At 34.9% G+C, this 26,009-nt stretch overlaps 1 protein-coding gene across 9 annotated transcripts in view; it reads right to left on the bottom strand.

Annotated features, from left to right (window-relative positions):
• Positions 1 to 26,009, bottom strand: part of BRWD3 (bromodomain and WD repeat domain containing 3) — a 156,926-nt gene that overhangs the window by 56,451 nt on the left and 74,466 nt on the right. For 7 of the 9 annotated variants that reach the window (XM_086389871.1, XM_086389868.1, XM_086389873.1 and 4 more), the window contains 10 exons: positions 25,362 to 25,462; positions 23,079 to 23,119; positions 19,562 to 19,666; positions 17,860 to 18,013; positions 14,150 to 14,284; positions 12,789 to 12,917; positions 10,332 to 10,557; positions 7,205 to 7,372; positions 4,379 to 4,562; positions 935 to 1,028 (listed from right to left, as the gene is read on the bottom strand). In XM_086389871.1, coding sequence (XP_086245997.1) covers positions 935 to 1,028; positions 4,379 to 4,562; positions 7,205 to 7,372; positions 10,332 to 10,557; positions 12,789 to 12,917; positions 14,150 to 14,284; positions 17,860 to 18,013; positions 19,562 to 19,666; positions 23,079 to 23,119; positions 25,362 to 25,462 — 1,337 coding nt within the window. The remainder of the gene's footprint in view (positions 1 to 934; positions 1,029 to 4,378; positions 4,563 to 7,204; positions 7,373 to 10,331; positions 10,558 to 12,788; positions 12,918 to 14,149; positions 14,285 to 17,859; positions 18,014 to 19,561; positions 19,667 to 23,078; positions 23,120 to 25,361; positions 25,463 to 26,009) is intronic. The other 2 variants (XM_086389869.1, XM_086389876.1) reach the window with 1 other exon arrangement.

Genomic DNA, 26,009 nt, shown 5'->3' on the forward strand with positions numbered 1-26,009 from the left:
TCCTGCATTGGAAGGTGGATTTTTTTTTTTTAATTTAAATTTATTTATTTTAATTGGAGGCTAATTACTTTACAATATTGCATTGGTTTTGCCATACATCAACATGAATTGGCCACAGGTGTACACATGTTCATCCTGAACCCCCCTCCCACCTTGCTGCCCATACCATCCCTCTGGGTCATCCCAGTGCACCAGCCCCAAGCATTCTATATCCTGCATCGAACCTGGACTGGCCTACTGAGCCACTTGAGAATTGGTAAGGGGTTTACTATGTACCTAATGGAGTACAGGCTCTTACTCCCTGATTACAAGTTTCTACTGGTATATATTAATCTTGCTAATGTATAGATCAGATTTTGCACCTGTTTAGGTAGGCCAGAAGTAAGCCTATAGCAGGGGTAAGCAAACTTTTTCTGTGAAGGGTCAGAGTATAAATATTACGGCTTTGCAGGTGATATGATCTCTGTGGTAACTACTCAACTCCATTGAGCATGAAAGCAGCCATAGACAATATATAAATAAATAGGTATAGCTGTGTTCCAATAAAACTTTATTAATAGGAATAGGCAGTAGACAAGATTTAGTACATGGGCAGTAGTTGGTCAACCTCTGGCCTAGGGTATCTCAGCATTTGTTTTACATTGTGATTAGTGATCAGGCAATAATTTTCAGGTTCTACTTTAACCAAATGAAAATGGTATTTTAATGCAAATATCTTATATCTACAATAACCACATCCTAGACTTAAGGGGACAGCCCTAATGCTGTGCAATTTTATCCTTATTAATAATAATCATATCTCAATATGGGGTTCAAAAAATAGTTTCCCTATATATAGACACCTATCAAAATAATCATTTAATATAATGGCCACCTTTCAAACACTTGGTATTTGCAAATAGTGTATTGCAGAGTACTTTGTAGATAAACTTACCCTTTGGGTAGTATAAGATGGTTTTTTCTTCTTTTCAACTGTATAAAGACTGATTTCTATGTCACCTTTTACAGTTCGACATTCTTCCTGAACCCTAGTAATAAATTGAAGGTCAAAGTAATAGAAGATCATCAAAAAGCAAACCAAATGGTTTAAAATCAGATAATAAAAACATTTTTAAATGTAAAATTTTTAACCATTTTAGGTGTATAATTCAGTGGTACTGTTGACATTTACAAAGTTGTGTAACCAACTGAAACTTTTTCATCACTCCAAACATAAACTTTGTAACTATTAAGCAATAACTCTATCTCTCCTCCTACCAGTGCCTGTTAACTGCCAGTCCACTTTATGCCTCTATCAATTTGTCTACTTTAGATATTTTATATAAACAGAATTATACATTATTTGTCCCTTTGTGTCTCGCTTATTTCATTTAGAATAATGTTTTTGATGTTCAAGCATGTAGCAAGTATGAGAAGTTTATACGGCTGAATTTCATTCCACTAAAGTACATTGTTGTTGTTGTTCAATTGCTCAGTCATGCCTGACTCTTTGCGACCCCATGGACTGCAGCATGACAGGCTTCCATGTCCTTCACCAACTCCTGGAGCTTGCTCAAACTTATGTCCGTTGGGAAGGTGATGCCATCCAATCATCTCATTCTCTGTCATCCCCTTCTCCTGCCTTCAATATTTCCCAGCATCAGGGTCTTTTCCAATGAGTGAGCTCTTTGCATCACGTGGCCAAAGTACTGGAGCTTGAGTTTCAGCATCAGTCCTTCCAGTGAATATTCAGGACTGATTTCCTTTAGGATTGACTGCTTTGATCTCCTTGGAGTCCAAGGGACTTTCAAAGAGTCTTCTCCAACATCACATTCAAAAGCATCAATTTTTTGGCACTCAGCCTTCTTTATGGTCCAACTCTCAAAACCATACAGGACTGCTGGAAAAACCATAGCTTTGACTAGAAGGACTTTGGCAGCAAAGTAATGTCTCTGCTTTTTAATACACTGTCTAGGTTTATCATAGCTTTTCTTCCAAGGAGCATCTTTTAATTTCATGGCTCAGTCACCGTCTGCAGTGATTTTGGGGCCCAAGAAGATAAAGTGTCTCAGTGTTTCCATTGTTTCCCCATCTATTTGCCATGAAGTGATGGGACCCGATGACACGATCTTAGTTTTTTTAAACGCTTAAGCCAGTTTTTTCACTCTCCTCTTTCACTTTCATCAAGAGGATCTTTAGTTCCTCTTCACTTTCAGCCATAAGGGTGGTGTCATCTGCATACCTGAGGTTATTGATATTTCTCCTAGCAATCTTGATTCCAGTTTGAGCTTCATCCAGCCCAGCATTTCGCATGATGTACTCTGCATATAAGTTAAATAAGCAGGGTGACAATATATAGCCTTGACGTACTCCTTTGCCAATTTTAAACCATTCCGTTGTTTCATGTTTGGATCTAACTGTTGCTTCTTGACCTGCATACAGGTTTCATAGGAGACAGGTAAGGTGGTCTGGTATTCCCATCTCTTCAAGAATTTTCCACAGCTTGTTGTGATCCACACAGTCAAGGCTTTAGCGTAGTCAAAGAAGCGAAGTAGGTGTTTTTTCTGGAATTCTCTTGCTTTTTCTATGATCCAATGGATGTTGGTAATTTGATCTCTGATTCCTCGCCTTTTCTAAATCCAGCTTGAACATCTGGAAGTTCTTAGCTCACGTACTGCTGAAACCTAGCTTGGAGAATTTTGAGCATTACTTTGCTAGCATGTGAAATGAGTGCAATTGTGTGGTAGTGTGAACATTCTTTGGCACTGCCCTTCTTTGGAATTGGAATGCAAACTGAACTTTTCGTGGCCACTGCTGAGTTTTCCAAATTTGCTGGCATATTGAGTGCAGCACTTTAACAACATTTGGATTTGAAATAGCTCAACTGGAATTCCATCACCTACACTAGCTTTGTCTGTAGTGATGCTTCCTAAGGCCCACTTGACTTCACACTCCAAGATGTCTGGCTCTATGTGTGATCACACCATTGTGGTTATATGGGTCATTAAGATCTTTTTGTATAGTTTTTCTGTGTAATCTTGCCACCTCTTCTTAATATTTTCTGCTTCTGTTAGGTCCATACTGTTTCTGTCCTTTATTGTGCCATCTTTGCATGAAATGTTCCTTTGGTATCTCTAGTTTTCTTGAAGAGATCTCTAGTCTGTCCCATTCTATTGTTTTCCTCTATTTCTTTGCATTGATCACTTAGGAAGTCTTTCTTACCTCTCCTTGCTATTTTCTGGAACTACAATCAGTTGGGTATATCTTTCCTTTCCTCCTTTGCCTTTCCTTTCCTCCTTTGCCTTTCGGGTCTCTTTTCTCAGTTGTATGTTAATGACTCCTCAGACAACCATTTTGCCTTGTTGCATCTCTTTTTCTTGCGGATGGTTTTGATCACCACCTCCTGTACAATGTTACAAACCTCTATCCATAGTACTTCAGGCACTGTATCAGATCTATCACATTTTATTTATCTATTCATCTATTGACTTATATTTGAATCGTTTCTACCATTCAGGTATTATGAATAATGCTAAATAAATATTGGCATACAAATATCTGAGTCCCTGCTTTCAATTCTACTTTTAACACTTTGAGCAGAGAATTACATTAAATTGTTGTACTGCCAGGGGGTAGCATTCAGTTCATAAATTAGCCATGTCTCCCTTTTTCTTTTTACTGCTAAAGAAATATTAAGGTGAAACCAAATTAATTTTGCTACTTGTTGGCTCAGCTTGTGAAAACGTCTACTGGGACGATATCATGATTTAAATGGAATTTATAGGTCCTCTGTCAATGTACTTTCTCTTTTCCAAATATATTTCCAGTTGTTGTGCATTATTTGAAGTCAATATTATAGTAAATGTTAAGGTTTACAGATAAAGATAGGGATTCCAAGTTTGAAATCCATCCTAATGAAATCCTTTCATCCAAAGAAGTCTACTTTAATATATTTCTAAAAATACACTATGCACTGGGCTCTACTATATATCTGTACTGCACTCCCAAACTGTTCCAATTTTGAGTTTCCTCAGAATCACTGTTAAATTTTGGGGTCCATGTATCATTGACATATTACTCACATACGGCCTCATGTTCTTACTTAATAATATTTTATTCTTATCTTCTAACCTAGACTATAAACTCAAAGAAGACAGAGATCATATATTTCACTTTTCATTATTCCCCAACCCATTTAGTAACAAGCTAAGAAAATTTAAGATAATCTTTAAATAGTTGTTATGGAATGAACGAATGGAATAATGTGGAAAAAATAATGCATGACTCAGCTAAATTTAAAAAAAAAATCTTAGTTATTAGCCTAACATAGTACATTTTAATTTATTTACTAAAAAAGAAAACTCTCAATGTTCTTATGAATGTTACCATATTGACTCACCTACTAACCCCATTATTTAGCTCATTGACTACCACTCTTCTGCTCCATGCCATGAGATCTCGTTCAGTGGCCATCTGGCTTCTAGGAGCATTGTTATGCATTTGTCGGACACCTTCAATCTGACCACTACGTCGCAGTCCAATATTTGGGGAAGCAGATATGTCCATATCTGGATTTCTCAGAGCTAAAACAAAAACAAAGGAATGCTCCATGCTCTAAGCAAAGAAAAATATCAAACTTTTCCAGATCAGAGCTCTAAATAAAATAAGAGATTCAAAGATAATACTGCTAGACAATACTGCTGTTCCTTTAATATATTTTCTGTATCCCCTTTATGGTCTTTATAGTCTTATAAAGCAGGTACTCAATAAATGTTTATTGTCTCTTTTCATACCCTCCCTGGAATACAGGCAAAAAAAAAAAGTTTATTGTCTCTATAGCTCTTTTAATTTTTTTCAAAATACTTTCACATCTGTCATCTACTAAATGCTCAGTAAATACAAAAACTGTATTTAATGTATTTGGTAGATTTATACATGTTATTAGTACTAGTTCAGAAAGCAGCTTTTTAATCTAAATTCTACCTTTAGTCCATTAAAAGGTTTCTGAATAAAACCCCAATAAACTTTTCAAAAATAGAAGAAAAAATTTATAGGACTTCCTGTGTGGTCCAGTGTTTGGGAATTAGCCTGCAAATGTAGGGGACATGGGTTCTATCCCTGGTACCGGAAGATTCCATATGCTGTGGAACAACTAAGCCCATAAGCCATGACTACTGAGACTGTGGGCCACAGTTTTACTGAAACCCTTGTGCCTAAAGTCCATGCTCTGCAACAAGAGAAGCCATAGCAATGAGAAGCCTGAACACTGCAACAAAGAGTAGCCCCTACTCGCTGCAACTAGAGAAAACTCAAGCAAAGCAATGAAGACTTAGTGTAGCCAAGAATAAATAAATAAATAACATAAATATCATTTATTAAAAAAATAGCTGAAGGGAAAATGAGAAACTGTGCACAACTACTGAGTCTATGCTCTACAGCCCATAACCACTACTGAGCCCACACGTGGCAACTACTGAAGCCTGCACACCTAGAGGCTGTGTTCTGCAACAAAGAGAATCCACTGCAATGAGAAGTCCATGCACTGCAATGAGTAGGAGGCCCTGCTTGCTGCAACTAGAGAAAAGCCCTCCTGCAGCAATGAAGATCCAGGGCAGGCAAAGATTTTAAAATAAAACAATAAAATAAAAAATAAAATTATAAAAAAATTTAAACTATCAAAATTTCAGTTTCAAAATTAATAAGGAAGGAAAGAAAAAGGAAATAAGTAATAGAAATGTTACTTTTCTTTTTAATCCTCCACAAAAGTTTCAGATTATTTTGTTCTATTTGCAAATAAAACAAAAATGGAAACTGAAACACTAAACTGTTAAACCATGCATCACAAAAAACTCAAAACAAATGAACACTGCAAAGAGAAGACAATGAAATCTCTTTGCTTAACAGCATTCAAATCTATTCATGCAAACCTAGTAATGAAGTTACTGAACTCTAAATCAGGGTTCTAAGAAAGTTTTATGTCTTAGAAACAAAAGGCTTGGACATATAGGATCATCAGTCCATGTCTTATCTTATTCCAGGTTAAGGAAAGTTATATGAGATAGGTGCTCCAAATTACATGAACAAATAATATTTTTATTTTAATTTTATGGGATACTAAACAAATCAGAAAGTGAGTAGAAGACCCTGTGAATCACCTCAAATTTATATCGCATTTCTGTGGACTCCAAAACGCTACACTACCCAAATCAATGACCACAATTATGTAAACATAAAAAGAAACATGTGCCAAAATCCCATAAGAGGATACATTTTTAAAGTTGAACAGTTCTTAACAAAAGTAAAACTAACATAGCCTAAGATTATATAAAACTCAGATGCATAAACACATTTCATGTAAAGTGAAGGAAGACCTACAATAGATTAGAATGATACTATGAGATCAAACTTGTGAGAGTTGATTAAGAAACTGTATTCCCTAAGAAGAGGGCTTGTTGTCTGCCAGTGTTTTTGTAAACTCAAGAGAGACAGATAATATGTTGCTGTTTTGATCTCTACCATCTGAGCCACCAGGGAAGCCCACTTTTTCAATAAATGAGGGCACATATTTCTGAAAGTAATTTTTAAATTTAAAGTGATTTTAATTTTTAAAACTTTATAGGTTGGTTCCCCTAGAAGGGACTGGATTTGTTATAGCACCTTGCTTATTAGAACAAGACTGCAAATACATTACTAAGCTAAAATAAAATAGTATATTAAAATACACGGTCTGTATTCCTTCAGTTCAGTTCAGTTCAATTGCTCAGTCATGTCCGACTCTTTGCGACCCCATGAGTCACAGCACGCCAGGCCTCCCTGTCCATCACTAACTCCTGGAGTTCACTCAAACTCATGTCCATCAAGTTGGTGATGCCATCCAGCCATCTCATCCTCTGTTGAACCCTTTTCCTCCTGCCCCCAATCCCTCCCAACATCTGAGTCTTTTCCAATGAGTAAGCTCTTCGCATGAGGTGGCCAAAGTACTGGAGCTTCAGCTTTAGCATCATTCCTTTCAAAGAACACCCAGGGCTGATCTGCTTCAGAACATGCTAAATTACTTTACTCCCAAATGATAATGAGATCATGGCACTTTGGTGTATCTGATATCAAAACTTTAACAAAATGTTGCTTTTATTTAAAAACCTAAAATGTTCCTCATGTGTAATTATTTGGTATAGATAAAATAAAGTACATTCATCATATCTTTCACAAACATATACATACTTACCACCATTAGAAGAATATGATCTATTAATTGGAAAATGTGGAGCATCTCCTTCATTAATTAGCCTCAGATCTTGTTCTCTTTGTAACTCCCTGATTATTCCATCAAGAATGCTCTCATCTTGATCATTGGTTTGTTGCCCAATTACCTGTTCTACTACTTCACCGTCACCTAAATCAAGCCAAAGATATAAAGCCACAAAATTATTTACATTTTTGTATACCATAAGTAGAGTAAAATCAAGGTCAATCTATAAGTTGCTAGACAAATAATTTTTAAAGTATTAAGATGAAAATAAAGCATACAGCAAACAAAATATTTTTAAAGAACTTTTAAGTACATCATCTTGTGTGTTTAACTTAACCAATGTCCCCAATGTCAGACATTTTGATGAGGACCTTCTCATCTTACAGAAAAAAAAAGTGATTAAATTATTAAGAATGAACTTTCTCTATGGAATATTCAAAGCTAAAAGTTGTGTGTGTGCTCATTTTCCCAGTCATGTCTGACTCTTTGTGATCCTATGGACTGAAGCTCATCAGGCTCCTCTGAAGCTAAAAGTTAGGAGTAAATATTTGAGTAAGGTTTTAATAAGTTCAACTGCAAATACCGAAAATGCTTTGCATCTTTCATGAGAACTTCCTTTCTGAAAGAAATCAAAATTACAGTCTTTATAATATTGTCTCTTTTGATAACATCTCAATAGACAGATGTGAGGGCTTCCCTGATAGCTTAGTTGGTAAAGAATCCGCCTGCAACACAGGAGGCCCCGGTTCGATTCCTGGGTTGGGAAGATTCCCCTGGAGAAGGGATAGGCTACCCACTCCAGTATTCTTGGGCTTCCCATGTGGCTCAGCTGGTATAGCATCCGCCTGCAATTCGGGAGACCTGGGTTCCATCCCTGGGTTGGGAAGATCCCCTGGAGAAGTAAAAGGCTTACCCACTCCAGTATTCTGGCCTGGAGAATTCCATGGACTGTATGGGGTCGCAAAGAGTCAGACATGACTAAGCAACATTCACTTTCACTTTTCATACATTTGAATATAAAAATTATTTCTTATAATGAAATTCAATTATTACGTCTGAACAAAAATTTTATTTATTTCTATTATCTTTTTCTTTCTTAACTACATCTTAGACCTGTTTTTCATCTTGTCTTCTAGTCAGAGTAAATGGTATCTGCTAAGAGTAGCCAAGTGATCAGATCTTACAGGAAACAAAATATGATAAAGTATAGATTTTTTAATTCATATGTTTTCAGCTCTACCTCCTATTTAATATTCATATTTCCCCTTGTTTAATTAAATATGACATCAACAAAGTAACTATTATCACGTTTAACACCATTTCATTGCTCTACAAATCTTTATGAGAGAATATAAAAAGGATATGTAACATTTCATTCTATAAAGATCATCTTAATTTGTAAGTAAGGATATAAAATTCCATTTGCAAATAAATAACTCATTGCCTCATACTTGGAAGAAAACCTACAAGTAACAAACTAACATATGAAGACATTCTGCTGTCAGGGTGGGATGGAGGCAGTATACCTAAGGGAAACATGTTAACCAAAAGAGTTGTTTTTTAATGTCTTTTTCTACTATGCTCCTATCATGCATTACACTCATCACTGCATCGGCAATATCCTCCAATACTATTGTTATTTAAACACTTAGCATTCTCCTCCCGAACACTTAATAATTCCTTACATTTCAAACATGAGGGTGGTGGGTAAAGAGCCACCTTCCAGTTTATAGTTCTTTAAATTTCCTCTTCTTCAGTCCATTAACTATGTACTCTCAAATTAAAATACCAATAATAAGAGCAGTAGAATTTCACCAATTATAAAAGCTTGACACATTAAAGTTAGTAAATTTAATCATCACTTTTGTGGTTCAGTCACTCAGTCGTGTCTGACTCTTTGCAAACCCATAGATTGCACCCACATGGACTGCAGGAAGCATAGACTTCCCTGTCCTTCACCATCTCCTGGAGTTTGCTCAAATTCATGTCCATTGAGTCAGTGATGCCATCGAACCACCTCATCTTCTGTCGCCCTCTTCTCCTCCTGCCCTCAAACTTTCCCAGCATCAGGGTTTTTTTTTTCCCATGAGTTGGTTCTTCACGTCAGATGGCCAAAGTATTAGAGCTTCAGCATCAGTCCTTCCAATGAACATTTGGGACTGATTTCCTTTAGAATTGAATGGTTTGATCTCCTTACGGTCCAAGGGACTCTCAAAAGTCTTCTCCAACACTACAGTTCAAAAGCATCAATTCTTCAGCACTTGGTCTTCTTTTACGGTCCAACTCTCACATCCATACATGACTACTGGAAAAACCATAGCTTTAACTATACAGACCTTTGTAGGCAAAGTAATGTCTCTGCCTTTTAATGTGCTTTCTAGGTTTGTCATAGCTTTCCTTCCAAGGAGCAAGCATCTTTTCATTTCACAGCTGCAGTTCCTGTCCGCAGTGATTTTGGAGCCCAAGAAAATAAAGTCTGTCACTGTTTCCTTTGTTTCCCCATCTATTTGCCATGAAGTGATGGGACCATATGCCATGATCTTAGTTTTTTGAATGTTGAGTTTTAAACCAGCTTAAATTATCACTAGAAGTCAATTCTAAAAGCATCAGGATTATACACATGTTCAGGTTTCTAAGGAAGCAGGTCAATACATTCTCTGCTTCATTGTATTCTTAGTGTTTGCCCTAATCCATTTATCTGTGTCCAGATGAGATAAACAATGTAAAAAAGTACATTGGTAAGATAAAAAAGTTCTATGCCACTGAAAATTAATAAGGTATCAGATAAAATATAGGGCTTCCCTGGTGGCTCAGATGTAAAAAATCTGCCTACAAAACCCAGGTTGGGAAGATCCCCTGGAGAAGGGAATGGCAACCCACTCCAGTATTCTTGCCTGGAAAATTCCATCGACAGAGGAGCCTGGTGGGCAATAGTCCACGGGGTCACAAAGAGTTGGACATGACTGAGCGACTAACACTTTTCACTTTCAGGTAAAATATATTATAACCTACTACATAGTTTATCATGGGGATATATTATGGAGAGAAGAGTAAGTTTAACACTTTACAAAACATTTTAAATTTAATTTAGTTGATAACATACCATTAGCCACATATCCCAGCTGTGGTATAAGTTGTTCATCTTTACAATTTTCCCGTCCTGGTACCAGTCTTTGAAATTTTGTGGGATGAGGATTTCCATCAACATCCACCAAGAATGGTGGAGGCATGAGATGAGGAGCTTGTTGGGTTTGTTCATCCAATACATAGTTGTTGGCATCACGGATAAGAGGTCGATAATCAGTATGGAAGAACATCTGATCTGGAATCTTTATGATAGATTTTAGTATTTAATGTGCACAGGAAATTTATTAAGAAGCATTTATTTTCATTCCTAGAGCATGTTTGTTTTTCAAATCAGACAATTTTTGCATTATCTATATACTCCTCTGTTGTCATGTGTTTTCCCTAGGTAGAAGTGAATCACCTAGATCATAATCCTATTTTTCTCCACAAAACCCTATAATATATATTATTTTCTGGCCCATCCCTATCATATTTCTCCAATTAGGATAAGAGGAAGCAGAACAATAATGTAGTAGATAAAGTTACTTATTTTTAAGTTGCAAAAAACTGACAAAGAACTAATCTCAAAAATATACAAGCAACTCCTACAGCTCAACTCCAGAAAAATAAATGACCCAATAAAAAAATGGGCCAAAGAACTAAACAGACATTTCTCCAAAGACATACAGATGGCTAATAAACACATGAAAAGATGTTTAACATCATTCATTATCAGAGAAATGCAAATCAAAACCACAATGAGGTACCATTTCACGCCAGGCAGAATGGCTGCTTTTATCCAAAAGTCTACAAGCAATAAAAGCTGGAGAGGGTGTGGAGAAAAGGGAACTCTCTTAAACTGTTGGTGGGAAGGCAAACTAGTACAGTTACTATGGAGAACAGTGTGGAGATTCCTTAAAAAACTGGAAATAGAACTGCCTTATGACCCAGCAATCCCACTGCTGGGCATACACACTGAGGAAACCAGAAATGAAAGAGACACGTGTACCCCCAGTGTTCATCACAGCACTGTTTATAATAGCCAGGACCATGGAAGCAACCTAGATGTCCACAGCAGATGAATGGATAAGAAAGCTGTGGTACATATACACAATGGAGTATTACTCAGCCATAGATCAGTCTTATGGACTCTGTGGGAGAGGGAGAGGGTGGGGAGATTTGGGAGAATGGCATTGAAACATGTATAATATCATGTATGAAACGAGTCGCCAGTCCAGGTTCAATGCACGATACTGGATGCTTGGGGCTGGTGCACTGGGACGACCCAGAGGGAGGGTATGGGGAGGGAGGAGGGAGGAGGGTTCAGGATGGGGAACACATGTATACCTGTGGCAGATTCATTTCGATATTTGGCAAAACTAATACAATATTGTAAAGTTTAAAAATAAAATAAAATAAAATAAAAAAAGGAATACATTTGAATCAGTTCTAATGAGGTGGATGAAACTGGAGCCTATTATACAGAGTGAAGTAAGCCAGAAAGAAAAACACCAATACGGTATACTAACGCATATATATGGAATTTAGAAAGATGGCAACAATAACCCTGTATGCGAGACAGCAAAACAGACGCAGATGTATAGAACAGTCTTTTGGACTCTGTGGGAGAGGGAGAGGGTGGGATGATTTGGGAGAATGGCATTGAAACATGTATAATATCATATATGAAACAAATCGCCAGTCCAGGTTTGATGCATGATACTGGATGCTTGGGGCTGGTGCACTGGGATGACCCAGAGAGATGGTATGGGGAGGGAGGTGGGAGGAGGGTTCAGGACAGGGAACACATGTACATCCGTGGCAAATTCATGTTGATGTATGGCAAAACCAATACAATATTGTAAAGTAAAGAAAAAAAAAAACATACAAACTTTAATAACTATTTTTCTTGCTTGTTTTTATTCAAACAAGAATAGACGGAGTATAATATAAATGGTGAGACAGGTAAATATCAATGCATGAAAGACACAAAGGTGATTAAGTATCGAGATGAACTCAAAGATTCTAGTTCTTTTCCAACTCCAAGATTCTATCATCTATCCTAAACTCACAGCTAATAAAATAAAAGAAACCAATTAAATTAGCTTCTTAAGTATTTTAACAAGATCAATAATAGGTAAAATAAACATTCAGCAACGAGCTGTTTATTCCTAATGTAGGATAAGTAAAGGATGTAACCTGGTCAAGTTATTCTCTTATTACACCTAAAAGGTAGTACAGAGAAAGAATATGTACTAAGCAAGAGTGTTTTCCAATGAATTTTTATATCCACATCACCGTATATCTTAATAGTAATTTGAACTGCCAAGCCTTATATTCTAGCAGTGATGAAAAATTTTACAAAAAAAAAGCGACTTTGTTATTTTTTATCTATTGAAACATAGTGACCTTTATTAACCAAAAAGCTTCAAATAAGATGTATGAATGATACTATCAAAAATCACAATCTATAACAACAATTAAGTATACTAACCTTTTCATAGTATTTACTGCATCCAAATCCAAAAAGCAGCAAATGCCCATGTGAATCAGTGCAGGCAAAATGATTTCCATCTGGTGAGAATTTACAGTCAAACACTGCACCATGGCCTTGGCCTTCAATCTGAAATTTAGAAGTCACTTTAAGTCACCTTAGGAGGTAATTTTCAAATAATAAATAGTCAATAGCTTCTACTTGGTAATATCGTGGATTCTGTGATACATCAACATTCCAGCGTACTCTCTGACTTCTGTAGCCAGAATCCTACTGTAATAGTAAAGCTCTGAAAGAAATTAGGGAGATTCAATATGAAATGCATCATATCAAACATTACTAGCAATGCCCTAACTGAAGAAGGACTGCATGAATGACTGAGGAAAATAAAAAAGACCTAAACACAACCAAATTGACAAAGGTGCTACTTCAGGAAAGTCAAGATATTATCTTCATATTTAAACTGCAAATCAAACTTTAAAAAAAACCATCCTAAAATTAAAGCACACAAATCAATCTCACTGACAAAAGACAAAGGGTTATTATTAACACTCTGAATCTGTATAAAGCCTATAAAAGGGAGCTCAAAGGCCAACAATTTAGAAATATTTAGTCAGAACTATTTTTCAGAAAGGAACAATAAATATGGGAAATATGAGTATTCTCATCAACATAGGAGGGTGTTCAACTGGGAGAAGAGATACTTCAACATATTTTTCCATTGTTTGTACAAAATATATTTTAGGAGTATCCACATCTCCAATTCCATGTGTGCCAAACAACTTCCTGATTACTAACTAAGCTATATAGGATTTATCAGAGACAGATACAATACAGTCACTGTTGTGATTCATTCATTAGGATTATAGTTTAAACGTTAATTTTTGGAATTTTGTTTAGTGTTAAATCCAAATGCTTATTCAATTTGAGTTTCTAGAATTAAGAGCTGGGAAACAGAATTTGGAAAATGTTAACACCACAAAACAGAGACACCCTGAAAGGCGTAGTTCTCAACTGGCCTTACTCTCAGATCTTGAGCCATTCTCTAAGTTATTATATGGATTTAAATAGAGGGCAAGAGGTTCCTTGGCACTAAGTATACTTTAATTACCAAATTATCATAGTCTGCTTTTTTATTAACTAAACATAGATTGGGCTTCCCTTGTAGCTTAACTGGTAAAGAATCTGCCTGCAATGCGGGAGACCAGGTTTGATCCTTAGGTTGGAAGATCCCCTGGAGAAAGGGAAAGGTTACCCACTCCAGTATTCTGGCCTGGAGAATTCCATGGACTGTATAGAACATGGGGTTGCAAAGAGTCGGACATGACTGAGCGACTTTCACAAGCATAGATTTCCCTTACCATGTTAAAATAATTCCGAATTTTGGTCCCCCGGTCAAGGTCCCAAACAAAAATGTTCCCATCATGACCTGCTGAAAGTATGATCCTTTGATCAAATGGATGTGCTTCCAAAACAAATACTTCATCATCATGTCCCTGTGATAAAATCAATATTAAAAATGAAAAGCAACATTGAATATCTGTCTTATTTGGTTAAAAGATCTCAGGATATCCTATCAATCTAGTTCAGATGAATTCATGTATGCAAATTTAACAGCATTTACAAACATGGACACTACAAGAAATAGTTGTCGGAGTTCCTTATATGTTTAAATGCTGATTTCATAAAATATGGCTTCCCTAATAGCTCAGTTGGTAAAGAAATCCCCTGCAATGCAGGAGACCCCAGTTCAGTTCCTGGGTTGGGACGATCCACTGGAGAAGGGATAAGCAATCCACTCCAGTATTCTTGGGCTTCCCTTGTGGCTCACATGGTAAAGAATCTGCCTGCAATGTGGGAGACCTGGGTTCAATTCCTGGGTTAGGAAGATCCCCTGGAGATCTTCCCTATTCCAGTATTCTGGCCTGAAGAATTCCAGGGACTATATAGTCCAAGGGGGCTCAAAGAGTCGGACACAAGTGAGTGACTTTCACTTTCACTTCATAAAATATTCAATAGACAGAAGACCTGAAAGGTATTTGAAATACAATCCAAAATCAGGCCTCTGAAATGGTATTCATATTTCTAGGACTTTGCTATTAAAAGGTCACAGAATATGTAACAAACAAAATCTTTTATTAACACCCAATTCTGACACAGTGATAACAGAAAAACCTTCATTATTCTTCGTCCAGTACTCACTGATATTCATATTGTATCATGGGAGGACCTATGATATGTTCAAACAACAAAGTATAGTTTGTCTTTTTTACCTTTATCTACTTTATAGTTGAAGGTTTCATTTAATATTTTACCTGAAAAACAGGTATGCTGCTAAAAAAAAATAATAAGTTTGGAAACCAACATTCCTATATTTCCCCAGTAATAAATCAATATCAGCATCTCTACAGACTTTAGATCAGGAGTCTGGGAACTTTAGGCCAACTAACTCCCCAGTGTTTCTGGACAGACAGCTTAAGGAATGATTTTTACATTGTTTAAAAGGTGGTAAAAAATGAAAGAATATTCAACAGAGACCATATGTGGCTTGCAAAGCCTAAAATATTTACTATCTGGCCTCTTAAAGAAAAAGTTTGTCAACACCTAATTTAGATCACTGTTCATTTTTGTTAATTCCTGGCTAGAGAGTACAGGCTCCAAGTTTTAGAGAAGCATGCCAGACATCCTGAAATTGTATTTCACTTAGGAACATATCAGCATATTTCACATCAGGAGCTTCCAGAAATAATCACATGTTGTGAACCTAAAAAGTGCATTTTACCCCCAATCATTGCATAAAAATAGAAGAGTAACCTGCCCTACGACCATTATGTTAAAAAATGTAGCTTATTAAAAAGTAACTTTAGAATGTCTCAAAATGAAAAGTGGAAGATAAAGAGGTAAAATCCTTTTTGATAAATACCAACAAAAAACTTTTTTCCCAGTGATTATCAAAAAAATTATTTATTTGTCATAACAAAATCTGTTACTGAATATCCAATTTGATATAGTATATACTTTCTCAGGTTCCTAATCAGTAAGCAGTAAAATTACTCTGTTAAAGTCAAATGATAATGTTACAACTATATTAGCATACATTAGCAAAGAGAGATTTTTAAATAGGGGGTTCCATTTTTGGTCCTTGGTCATGGGAAACAAAACCTAGTCAGATTAAGTAATGTCTTAAGATTTATCATCTGCCCTATTTTTATTTATTAAGCACATCTCTATTTCCACCACTACCATACAAATCCAAGTTATCATTAAGGCCCATCCTATCATAGAATCCTACAGTATACTCAGAGTCATCCTTATCTCATTCCAATCTATTCTCTCTACTCTGTTGCTACAATTAGGAGGCAGTTTTCAAAAGCAAAATTCACATGCTATTCCTTTGCTTTTAAACATTTTCATGGTACCTATTGGTCTCAGGATAGATCCTACAAGATCTTGCATGGTCTGGCCCCTGCCTATTTCTCCTCCTATCAGGTGATACTCTTTCTGCTGTCTGTGCTATAGCCAAAAAATTGGCTTTCACCTCCTTTCTACTTCAAGACCTTTGTACATGTTTTTCCCTCTTCTTGGAAGGAACTTTCAACCTCCTCAACACATGTAATTTACCAAATATTTATTGATCCTCTACCATGCTGAGACAGAAAATAAACAAAGAAAAAATACAGTAAGAAAATACTAGGTAGTGATCAACACTACGGTGAAAATAAAGCAAGACGATGACTGTGAGGCTACCCAAGATTGTTTGCTCAAGGAAGGCCTTGTCAAGGAGGTGACATTTAGGATGAGAGCTGGGAAATTTTTACCTATCTTACAAATCTTAACACAAGCTTCACCTTCTCAGGAAGCTTTCTCTGACCCTTCCAGACCAAGTTTGGTTATCCTACTAGAAACTTGTGTTGTGCTCTTCTTAGCATTTATCTGATTAAATGCTTGTTTTTTGTTTTATTTAATAGGCTATAAACTCTAGGAGGATAGGGACTCTTTAATCTACTATTTAAACCCATCTCAGTGGCTGGAACAGGCTTCCCTGGTGGCTCAGAGGTTAAAGCATCTGCCTGGAATTCAGGAGACCCGGGTTTGATCCCTGGGTAGGGAAGATCACCTGGAAAAGGAAATGGCAACCCACTCCAGTACTCTTGCCTGGAGAATCCCATGGAGGGAGGAGCCTGGTAGGCTACAGTCCATGGGGTCATAAAGAGTCGAACAGGACTGAGCGAGTTCACTTTCACTTTCCTTTCAGTGGCTGGAACAATGGGTACTCAATAAGTATTTGTTGAATTGAAGAACTTCACACCCTAGTAAGACTCTGGTACACAAATTCTTAACATACAAAATATAAATTCTATACCAAAACTAAGCAGATTTAACTGTTACAAGGACTAAAAATAGTCTGTTTTAAAATTTCTTCAGTAAAATCCACTGGAAAGATGACCCATGAATCAGCCCATGGGAAGAGTACCATTGAACAGAACTGTAAATTAAGATACTAATTAAGACAGAGTTTTACACGGATTTTATAAAAATGATGGCTACAAAATGGCCTGTGAAGTTGTGATTTTTAGAGATAAAGACCTGTAGCCACTGGCCACATGTGGCTAGTGGAAAATGAGATGGTCTGTAAACTTAAAATACACACTAGATTTCAAAGATTTAGTATGAAAAAATGTCAACAATTTCATTAATATTTCTTATATCATGTTGAAAAGCTACTATTTTGTATATACTGGGTTAAATAAAGCCAGCTCTATCCTTAAAACCAACAACAAAAAAATCCCAACTCATGCTACAAACAAATAACTTATATACCCTTGACTTTATATGATAACATAATGGGTAAATAAATATGGGAAAAGATCCTGAAAAGTTTTCATACCTGCTTTTAGTAGCTACACCATACGCCATCCTTATTTTGTAAATATGTCAACAAAGGTACTTTGAATAATTCTCCAAGCAACAGTAAGCCATAGAAAGCAAACTAGAAAACTTAAAATTTCCTCTCTTCTAAAATAATGCCCTTTTCAATCATTTGTAATTATTCCAAAAATAGAATACTTACGGATAAAGTATGAAGAAGCTGGCCTGTGATAGAATTCCATACTTTCAAAAGGAAATTGTTCACTGCAGTAATAACTGTGGTGTCATATCGATCCCAGGCCACCATAGTCACCTTAAGTTTGGTGACCTTGTCTTCTCCAGATGGCAAATTGTTCCTAAACAAAATAATTTCAGGGTTAATAGATATTGAACAAAGGAGCATCTAAATAGCAAATTATGAAAAAAAAATCTCTCTAGAAGCATGCAACTTTTTAGATAAAAAAATCCTAAACTATCTTTAGGATTTTTTTATCTAAAAGGTTGCATGCTTCTAGAGAGATTTTTTGGGGCTGGTGCACTGGGACGACCCAGAGGGAGGGTAGGGGAGGGAGGAGGGAGGAGGGTTCAGGATGGGGAACGCGGGTATACCTGTGGTGGACTCATTTTGATATTTGGCAAAACTAATACAATATTGTAAAGTTTAAAAATAAAATAAAATTTAAAAAAAATCCTAAACTATCTTTAACTACACATGAAATAAAATAATAAAAGTATTAATATCACATAGGGCAACATCTATAGGCTTATTTTATGGAGGAAAAAAAACACAGAATGACAAAAATTTTATAGTTAGCTAAATGAGAGCAATAAAAAAGTGAAGTTAGAAAGGAATCTTTAGATACCTTGAAAAGTAAAATACAAGGCCATGTTGGCTACCAGAAAATATGAGGAAAACATAATTAAATGGATACTTTATTCCTTTAAATATTCATTTTTTGAAACTAAAATAGGTATACAAAAAAGCAGTAAGAAATTCAGTTAATTGATTTAATCAAATGACATTATCAGTAGCTGACTATGACTACAAAGTTGATTCTATATTGTTATTAATGGGAAAATAATTAATTTCAGGATCATACCCTAAAGAAACTGTTGTATCCTAAAGAGATAGGTAATTACGTATCTTCCAGTTAACAGTGAAGATGATCAAATGTAATTCTGATTAACTGTATTTATAATGTTGAGTAGAATACTAACGGAGAAGGCAATGGCACCCCTCTCCAGTATTTTTGCCTAGAAAATCCCACGGATGGAGGAGCCTGGTAGGCTGCAGTCCATGGGGTCGCTAGAGTCGGACATGACTGAGTGACTTCACTTTCACTTTTCACTTTCATGCATTGGAGAAGGAAATGGCAACCCACTCCAGTGTTCTTGCCTGGAGAATCCCAGGGACGGGGAAGCCTGGTGGGCTGCCGTCTATGGGGTCGCACAGAGTCGGACATGACTGAAGCGACTTAGCAGCAGCAGCAGCAGTGGGAATACTAACAATATGAAACATAAAGGTATTCTCAGTAAGTCAGGGAAATATCTAAAAATATGGTGACATTTAATATGGACAACCATCAAAGCTGCCTAGTATAAAAAAATATAAAAATGACTTATAGAAAACTAGGGCAGAGAATGATTCTATAGGCATTAGTAAAGCACAGAGATCTTTGGATCACAAGAGACCAGAAGTTTGAGTGACTCAGATATGTTCCTATCACCCAATCTGTCAATCAACGGTTAAAGACAGTGTTCTTAGAGACTAAACACAGATACAAATTTCTACCAATTAACTCCAAATTAAAAATATATTTGTTTTCATTATTAAATAGAACACAATAATGTAAAAGATAGTATACTATATGAGAATTACTAAAATATCTAACATCCAATCTTACCCAGTCATTTTAGTAGCCATATCTAGTACTATACTCTTCCATTCTTGTTGCTGATATTGCCAAATTCTTGCTGTTCCATCTCTACTTCCACTAACAAATCTTAAACTGCAAAAAAACAGTTAAAATATTCTTATTGCCTTTCTCTAGAATGGAAATCACTACTTTTCTAATTATAAAAGTAATACATTCATCCTCATACACTTCTGTGGATAATGAAAATGGTACACTTTGGGAAGCAGTTTGGCAGTTCCTCAAAATGATAAACAGTACCACATGACTCAACAATTCTACTCCTCCATAAGTATACAAGAGCAATGAAAACATAAGTTCACAGAAAAACATCTACACAAATATTCATTGTATTATTCATTATATTTCAAAAGTGATGACAACCTAAATGTTGATCAACTGGTAGATGGATAAACATATTGTATAGCCATACAATTGAATTCTTGACAGCCATAAAAGGAAATCAAATTCTTATACATGCTTCAACATGGATGAATCTTGAAAACATCATGCTAAGTAAAAAAAAGTCACAAAAGACCAAATACTGTATGATTCCATTTATATTAAACATCCAGAATAGGCAAATCTGCAAAAATAAAAAGTGGATTAATGGTTGTTCAGAGCTGAGGGTAGGGGTGTAGAAAGATGGGAAATTGAAAGCTAAAGGGTATGTATATTGGAATTCTTTTGGGGGCGATGACAATGTTCTAGGGATATGGGATTAAGAGATGCAAACTACTATGTATAAAATAGATAAGCAATAAGGATATAAGAGTAAAGCATGGAGAAATATAGTGATTATAATAACTTTAAATGAAGCATAATCTATAAAAATATTGAATCACCATCTTTTATACCTGAAATTAATATAATCTTATAAATCAAAAATATTTTAATTAAAAAATAAAATAAAGGTGATCATAGTGAAGGCTGCACAGCCCTGGGGATATATTTAAAACACTGAATTTTATGTGGAATGCATCTCAATAAAACTGAATAAAAATATATTCGTTAACCTATAACTATAACGTATCACTATCTGGAACTTAGTTTCTATTCTTTCAGACTTCATATATACACATACATTTATATATTCCTACTACAGGGAATAGAATTACAATACAAAGGAAGATCCCTTGGAGGAGGGCATGGCAATCCACTCCAGTATTCTTGCCTGGAGGATCCCATAGACAGAAAAGCCTGGCGGGCTACAGTCCATAGGGTCACAAAGAGTCGAACATGACTGAAGCGACTTACCACACACACACACACACACACACACTGACTTATAGTGTTTTTCCAGATGCTGCAACTAGAGTTTGCATGCCACAACGAAAATGGAAGATCCCATGTCCCAATGAAAATGGAAGACCCCATATCTTATGTGTTATACATATATCTACATATATTTTATGCATTCATGGCATACCTTTCTCTTAATATTTTCAATATTTCTAAGCTATGTGATTTGTCTGAGTTTTTTCAAATTATCACAAATCTCCAAAAAGTTTTCTAATGTATTAATTTAAAAAAGTATTCATAAGTGGACCTGCACAGTTCAAATCTATGTTTTTCAAAGGTCAACTGTATTTTATAGATATATTTCTCTGTTTACAAATATAAAAGTTATCATCCCTTTCAATAATTATTCAACAATTGGATCTATCAAAATTTAATCAACCACTTAATGAACATTTTTACTATTTCCAGTCTTTGCCATTATAAATAATGCTGTGATGGATATCTCTATACACATCTTTGTGAAACCTTATATATATCTTTGCTGAGTCAAAGGACAGGCACATTTTTTAAAAAACAAAAATCTTGTTCCAACTTCAGATTTGGCCACAGATGCGCACACTAGGAGCTGTCAAATCAAGGACATTTTCCTAGTTTAATGGTATAACGGACTCTTTCATGAAGAATTTATACTTTTTCTGCATCTTTTCTCTATAATATTCCCCCTTCAGGGTAGGCACATTTTGAAAGCTTTTGACATACTGCCAAATTATTTCCCTAAAAAGTTCTTTTTTAAAAAACAATTTACAGTTATCATCAAAGTTGTGGGACAGTGCCTATTTTTCCTAAACCCTTGTCAATACTGGATGCTATGATTCTTCAATATCTTGTCATTCTGAAAGAAAAAATTGTTATTGTTATTCTAAATTGCATTTCTCTTGATTATTAGTAAAATTAGACATCTTTTGATATATGTACTGGCCACATAATTTAGATAAAATAATGTTTTACATTTAAGGAAAAAGGTAAAGAATTTTAAAAATTCAGATACTCCTAGTATGAAAGAATAGTAGCTATACAAACCTTTACATGTATACTCAGTATGGTACAATAAAACAACCTTAAAAATTATTTGAAGGTTTTTTCATTCCTAATAAATATATCACTCTTGGTGGATCATTATTATTTACTCTTGCATTGAATGAAGATGAACATATTTATCATAGTAATCACCCGGTGTTTGAAAAGTATTTAATAGTAAAACATGGTCACTCACATAATGTCCTTATAGACAGATAAGGATACAAATTTATGCCAAGTGGATAAATTTTAAAATCTATTCTAGGTCAATCTGTAGGCCAAGGCAGAAAGTTATCACCTTCTGGGGATGATACATTTGAGAGGGTGCAAGAATACTTGTCTATAATTTCTGAGTTAACAGACATAGGAAATGTGTATCATATGAATAGTAGAGACAGTAACCAATCTAGATATTCAGAGGAAGACAGACAGCTAAAATCTAGAGGAGTCAGGAAAGGCTTCAGGTAGGGTATGAACCTTAAAAGAAAGACAGAACTTAGAGAAGAAAAAGAGACAGGAAGGAGAAGGAAATAAAAGGAAGGAGAGCAGAAGGGAAAGGGAAGACATAGGAGGGATAGAACAGGAGTGAAAGGAAGTAGGGTATGATTATTCCTGGTATGAGGTAAAGTATAAGCAAAAGAATGGATGAGAAAATGCATATGGACTATAATAATAATGATGACTAAATCAATTGGGCTGGATCTGAGTATTTAAATAGGGAATAGTAGATGAGAAAAGAATGTAGGCCTAAGTCAAGTTGTAGAGAATTCTGAATGTCAGGCTAAAACATCTGAATTCTATCCTACAGACAAAGAGGAAACACTAAAAATTTCTGAATAGAGCAAAGTTAATCTGACAGAAATGGATAAGACACATTTAGAAGGGAGAAGAATATTGAAGGTAATGGGTCAAATAATGGAATTCTTGACCAAGGTGGATGATAACAGAAAGGGAAAAAGCAAAATAAACAAAAAAAGAAATCATTCATACAGGAAGAATTGATAGACTATGGCTACTATTTGGATGGGAGCTTAGAAGATCTGGGATGAGAATGTCATCAAAAAGAGACAACAGCTTTCAGTTTAACTAGACAGAAATAAAACATCTATAGTAGACGTAGCTTTTTCTGAAGACATAGAGGTAAAATATGTGAAACATCTGTTTATACAGATATGCACTACATAATTACCTGTCTCCATTGTTACAGAACTGAACAGCAACAACTTTGTCCTAAGACATAAAACAAAAGGTTTGTGATTAGAATTAATTTATTTTTAAAATAAAGTACTCTTTTCCTCAAATTCACATGCAAAAGTATCATTAAGTGGATTTTTTTAATGTTATAATTTTCTTTTAAAAAAATCTCTAATTTTCTTTAAAAAAATTAATAAAGACTGAAATTATTAACTAAGGAGGAATAGTTATCAGCAGTAATTTGAGACAAACTTGTTTCTAAACATAAGCAAATCTGTTTCTAAACCAAAATCTCAAGAGACAAGATAGTTCTGAATAGGTATTAGTTTATTATATTCCCCATAATAAAACAACACACTAAAATGCCACTTTAAAATAATTCATTTAATAGTAGTTGAATTAAATTTTTCACTTAACCTTTTTTTAATTTCAGAAAACAAATCAGTCATTTGCTGTTTCTCACATGGTTTATTTAATTATTTTACAATGAATTCATTTGACAGTCTTTAGGTATCTTAACTTAGATACTGTTGTTTGAATCTTCCTTTATGACTAAACTACACTTATTACAAATATAATGTGTACTGTAGTGATTATACTATAGTAATGCACCTTCAAATGTGGTGAACATTTTCACAAACCACAATTATTGAACTAAATTTGAACTTAACTTCTTTTAATTTTTTTATTTGCACTTAAATTTTAATAAAAACCTCAGATACTAAATGTCTTCATATTTAGTTACTTTTTCATTTTAAAACACATTAAACCATCTTCATATGTTCAGACATATCTGTGATTCACACTGTTCCATGATTTCACTGAGTATTTTTATCTGATAGATTCAGGACACTCACTGTCAGTTCCAATAACTAGTTTTAGATGTTAGGAAAGGACATCTTATTTTCAATGACTAACAGCTGCCACTAATTTCAACAGGGAATGTTTAAGTTTTCTGACCTTTTTTATCTGGGCCTCTGCCAAAAACCCTCTACCAATCAATTTTTCTTCATCTTTTCTCCCTCAATTATTTCCCATTTATTTATTACTTCCTCTTTTCTCAGCTCTCAATAAATGTGACCATACTGTATATACACCTTGCCTGGGTGGTAACTGTAAAGATGCCTCCTTTGTGTGGTCTAGCACAACTGGATTTTTCCTACTGGATACTCTCAAGATTGAGATTGTTATATATTTCCTAAGTTTTTGTATTTCACAATTTAAATAATATTCCAGGATTTTAGTATCTAGGAATAAGTTACAGCAAGTTGAGAGCTCAGCTTGGGTCAGTAACTCTTCATAAGCTGAATATTCAATTATGTTCATATGATAAGACAAAAGAAGGAGGTTGTTTCCAAAAGTTCAAGGAAAAGTTTCTAACAGGGGTCTCTGTTTTACTCAAGTTTCAGGAACATGAATGATTCTGGAACTCACAAAGTATCTTTTTTAAAATTTATCTTTCAGGGAAATTTTGTGTTTTACTGATATGTACTAATACTATTCCAAATCAATTAAGCATCAAAAGTAGTAGGAACAGTAATAGTAAGACTTGTAAAGCTGAGTACGTTCAGATGCAGACTATATAGCTTTGACAATGAGGAACACGAGATCCACAGTGAGTTGAAACAAATATTCCCATTTTCAACAGTAAACAACTGTCTGGAGAAGAAGGTAAGGAAATAAAGAGGAGGAAGAAGTAAAAGGTATACAGGGATATAAATAAACAATAATGGCTCCAAAATTTCTTGTAAATGTCACACAACAGTGGAGAGAGCTTAAGAAGAAAATTCCCAGGCACCAATGGCTGTCACCCTAGTATAAAACTTCCCTGTATGGAAGGCTGTTGTTGACAATTAAATGGGATTAGATTTCAGGAGTCTGATGGCATTCTGAAAATAATCAAACTAAGACCAATGAGCTAAGTTCAGTAAAAAGAATTTTCTTCCTAAGATGTACCTTAATATGTCTTTTAATAAGTAGACTTCAAAGTAACAAACACTTATATGATTAATAAAGCAGGCTAAAACATGATTTTTTTAATAAATTATTACTGTAACATATATTTTTCCCTTCTCATATAGTCAGAAATTGTCTTAAATACTATAAGCATACTAAATCAGAATTTCATACCAATCTTCACCACTAAAGAGACATCTTACCATACAGTCTCAGGACCAATCTATATTAGATTAGAGATCAGCAAAGAAGAAATAAAACCGGCTTCCCATGGGTGTTTAAAAAGAAAGCATGATATTCAAGTTTTTCATTTTGTTCTTACCGTATGTGACTCTAATTCGGCAATTTTCTCAGGGATCTCAGAACCCAAATAATATATTCTAATCACATGGTCAGTGCTACCTGTTGTAATAAACATACCACCTAGAGGATTAAAAAATAAACAAACATTTAAGAAAATTATACCAAGAAACTTTCAAAACCCTCTGATTGCTTCCTTAGTTATACTTTACCTTATTAATAAAAAAGTCTTCAACAAACACAAAGTTATCTTCTAACTAAGGCATATTAATATCTCAGAGAAAAATAAGTAAAATTCAAGAAAAACAAGAGGAATATTTAAGGAACAACTATATCACTCACCCAATAAAAACACAACTTTTACACCAAATACAGGCCTTTGGATCATAAACACTAAAAGCCTTGAGGAATTCATTTCTTTATATCTTATAAAAACATAATGTTCCAAACTTATTTATAAAATAATCTATATTTACAATTCTCTGTATAGTGGCTGTAGTGGTTAAGGGTGAAAACTAGCAGCTTTTGGGATGATGAAAAAAATTCTAGAGATGGATGGTGGTAATATATGCAGAACAATGTGAATGTATTTAATGCCATAGAACTGTACACTTAAAAATGTTTCTTAAAATGGAAAATTTAATGCTATATTTTACACCAACAAAAAATA

Source organism: Bos grunniens, chromosome X, assembly GCF_055505025.1.
Source record: "Bos grunniens cultivar Pamir isolate PY7600 chromosome X, Bosgru_T2T1.0, whole genome shotgun sequence".
NCBI lineage: Eukaryota > Metazoa > Chordata > Mammalia > Artiodactyla > Bovidae > Bos > Bos grunniens.